At 43.9% G+C, this 2,937-nt stretch overlaps 1 protein-coding gene across 1 annotated transcript in view; it reads left to right on the top strand.

The window, feature by feature from the left end:
• Positions 1 to 2,937, top strand: part of BRINP1 (BMP/retinoic acid inducible neural specific 1) — a gene marked incomplete at its 5' end in the record, with an annotated part of 57,900 nt that overhangs the window by 25,408 nt on the left and 29,555 nt on the right. The window contains one exon of the mRNA XM_007449799.1: positions 1,398 to 1,634. Within this exon, the coding sequence (XP_007449861.1) occupies positions 1,398 to 1,634 (237 nt within the window). The remainder of the gene's footprint in view (positions 1 to 1,397; positions 1,635 to 2,937) is intronic.

Raw genomic sequence — 2,937 nt, forward strand, 5'->3', positions numbered from 1 at the left:
GCAGGAATGAGAAAAAAATTTAATCCAAATAGCACAGTTCTCTTTTACACAGTGGGTAGTAAAACCATTACCCCAATATGCACTGGTGGCAAAAACCGTTGGCAGCTCCAAATGAGGTGGAGAGAAATGTCCCAGGCAAAAGTGCTTGAATTAATTAATTTAGCCCAGAGTTGTCCTTTTTTCTGGGCACCATAGGCGCTGGCCTGCTGGGCTGACATTTCATAGGTACAAGAGTAGTTAGTACTCATGCCCAGGTAAATCTTTCTCCATCATTGGCCCTCTGGCTTAGGACTTTGATTAGTCAAGTGTAGAGAAAAAATCATGAGATGTGGTCAACAGTACTCATCTTACAGCCATGAGCTACTCATTTCCTCTTGGTGGGCTTTGCCTTCATCATTTTGAAGCAAAGAAGAGAGAATTAATTTAATTGGATGCCATTCTCCACTGATATTTATGTGTATGTGTGAGTGATACCATGGTCCCGTTAAATTATATAACTCTGTTTATATCATCCTTACCCAGGAAACTACCAAAGCATTCCCATTATTCACAGGATGGAGTCCAAGTTCCTTAGCATATAATAAAACGACCTTTGCACTCTGGCATCTGCCCTTTTCTAAAACCCGTTCTCCTTCAGCACTGCAACCCCACCCATCAAATTCATTTCGTTCACCAGCAACTCCCAGACATGTTAAGTCTTAGTTCTTGCTACCCCTCTCTTTAGAGTATGCTTCCTGTTCTTTTTTACATAATGATCTCTTATTCACTTTTCAACCAGCCCAAATATCAGCTCCCCTGCAAAAGTTTCCCTGCTATCCCAGCAATGCTATTTGCAGCCTTCTGCTGTCCAGTTACCTCGTATGGCCGGCTCTGCTCTGGGTCTATAAAGCTATGTTATGATGATGTGTGTCCATGTCTGATTATATTATAAACTCCCCAAGGGCAAAGATCATGTCTTTTTTATCTCTGTAGACCTAGTGCCTAGCTCAGGGCTTGTGCCTCATAAATAGGGTTCATAAATATTAGATGAAAGGAAAAGGAAAGAAAAGAAGGAAATAAGGAAAAATAAACGGCAATCTTGTGCTTTCAATAAGGGTTTTCTCCCAAAATGGAGAAGGTATATTAACAGATCTGGCTCTAGCTTCAGTCCTAATATCACGGAATAGAGTATGCAGTGCAGAGATGGCCAAGGTCATGACCTGAGAAGTTTAACTAGAAGAAAGGCAACTGGAGGCCTCGCCAATTATGCCCTGTGTGGATCTAGGCAGGCCCAGAAATAGTTTGGTTACACAAAGAGAAAGCTAGCAGCTTCGGAGTCCTACGCATCACCTCTCGAAACTGTTAATGAAACACCTTTTCTGACCTTTCCTTTTCCCCTCCTTGCTACTCTCAAACAGGTCTTCAGATCATCTTCCCTCAGTATCTGCAAGAGAAATTTGTCCAATCAGCCTTGAGCTACATCATGTGCAACGGAGAGGGGGAATACGTGTGCCAGAACAGCCAGTGTAGATGCCAGTGTGCCGAAGAGTTCCCGCAGTGCAACTGCCCCATCACCGACATCCAGATCATGGAGTACACGCTGGCCAACATGGCCAAGTCTTGGGCCGAAGCTTACAAGGACCTGGAGAATTCAGGTAGAGAGCCTAATGCTACTACGGCATGAATGGTGCCATGCCAAGTCGAGAAAATGATCTCACTGGAATTAGTATGGCTGAGGGGAACATTCAGTGCCCCCCCCAAGTCTTTCACGTTGGAGGGTCCAGAGCCATCCTAGTAGCCATCAAAGAGTAGGCACTCAGTAAATCTCCAGCGAGTGGAATACTGAATAACGTAATCAAGTTTGTGGTCCTATGATGTATTGCTTCTGTGGTACCCAGACGACAGAGAGAATAATGCATCATAGCACATAGGAAACCTCTGGAGAGGGGAGTCAAAGCTAGTTGTATTGATTCCTGAGTCTGTGTGTGTGTGTGTGTGTGTGCGTGCACGTGTGTGTACCTGTGTGTGTGTGCACGTGTGTGTACCTGTCTCCCTAAATAAATGAACACACATATATGTGTAAATATGGGTATGGATATATCTATATATATCTATATATATATATATACATACATAGGTAGATATTGCTATAGATATCCAACGAATTCACAGACTTTCATAGCTGGAAGTCACTTTTCAGGTAACTTAGCTATTTCCTGTTTTTGTGGTTGAGAAAAATGAATTTCAGGGGAGGAACATCAGTCACCCGAGGCCATAAAGTAGGTGAGGTGCAAAGTTGGGTTTTTGCCTTGTGGAGCTTCTAGTTAATGAGCAATCCCGGCACCGATCATGGAACTCTGCAGAGAATAGTGACATGCTAATCATATGTGTGTAAGGAGCGAGGGGCTCCTGTGAGCAAATCTCCTGGTGTTGGAGGGCAGTATGGCCAGGGAGTCAGGAGAGGCCGCCTCGAGGGAGAGTCTCAGTACCTGAGTGTGTGCAGAGACCAGAGGGTGAGTGCAGGTGGGCCAGTGGGAGGCGCCTGGGAGAGAGATGGTTGCCACGTGAGTTACAGGGGCTGTATAGGTAGTAGAAATGCGAAATGTGCAGAGATGCTGAGGTATCTAGAAGGAACAATTAGCAGAGCTTGATGGTAAATTGACTCTGAGAGTTCAAGGGAAGGGTATTGAGGTGAGCTCCAAGGACGTGTTTTAGGTATGCTTGCTAGACAATCTGATGGATGCTGGTACCATTCACAGAGCTAGAACACCCTGGAAGGTTTGGAAAGAAGACTGTGTACTCAGTTTTGGACATGAGAAGCTTGGGAACCCTTGAGACTTCCAAAAAGAGATGCCAAGTAGATATTTGGCATTTAATATGTGCTCAGAGATCTGTTAAATAAATGGACGTATGTAGAGAGCGTTTCTGTTTTTTTTTTTTTTTTTTTTTTTTTTTTTT

This window comes from Lipotes vexillifer, unplaced genomic scaffold (genome assembly GCF_000442215.2).
Source record: "Lipotes vexillifer unplaced genomic scaffold, Lipotes_vexillifer_v1.1 scaffold230, whole genome shotgun sequence".
Classification (NCBI taxonomy): domain Eukaryota; kingdom Metazoa; phylum Chordata; class Mammalia; order Artiodactyla; family Lipotidae; genus Lipotes; species Lipotes vexillifer.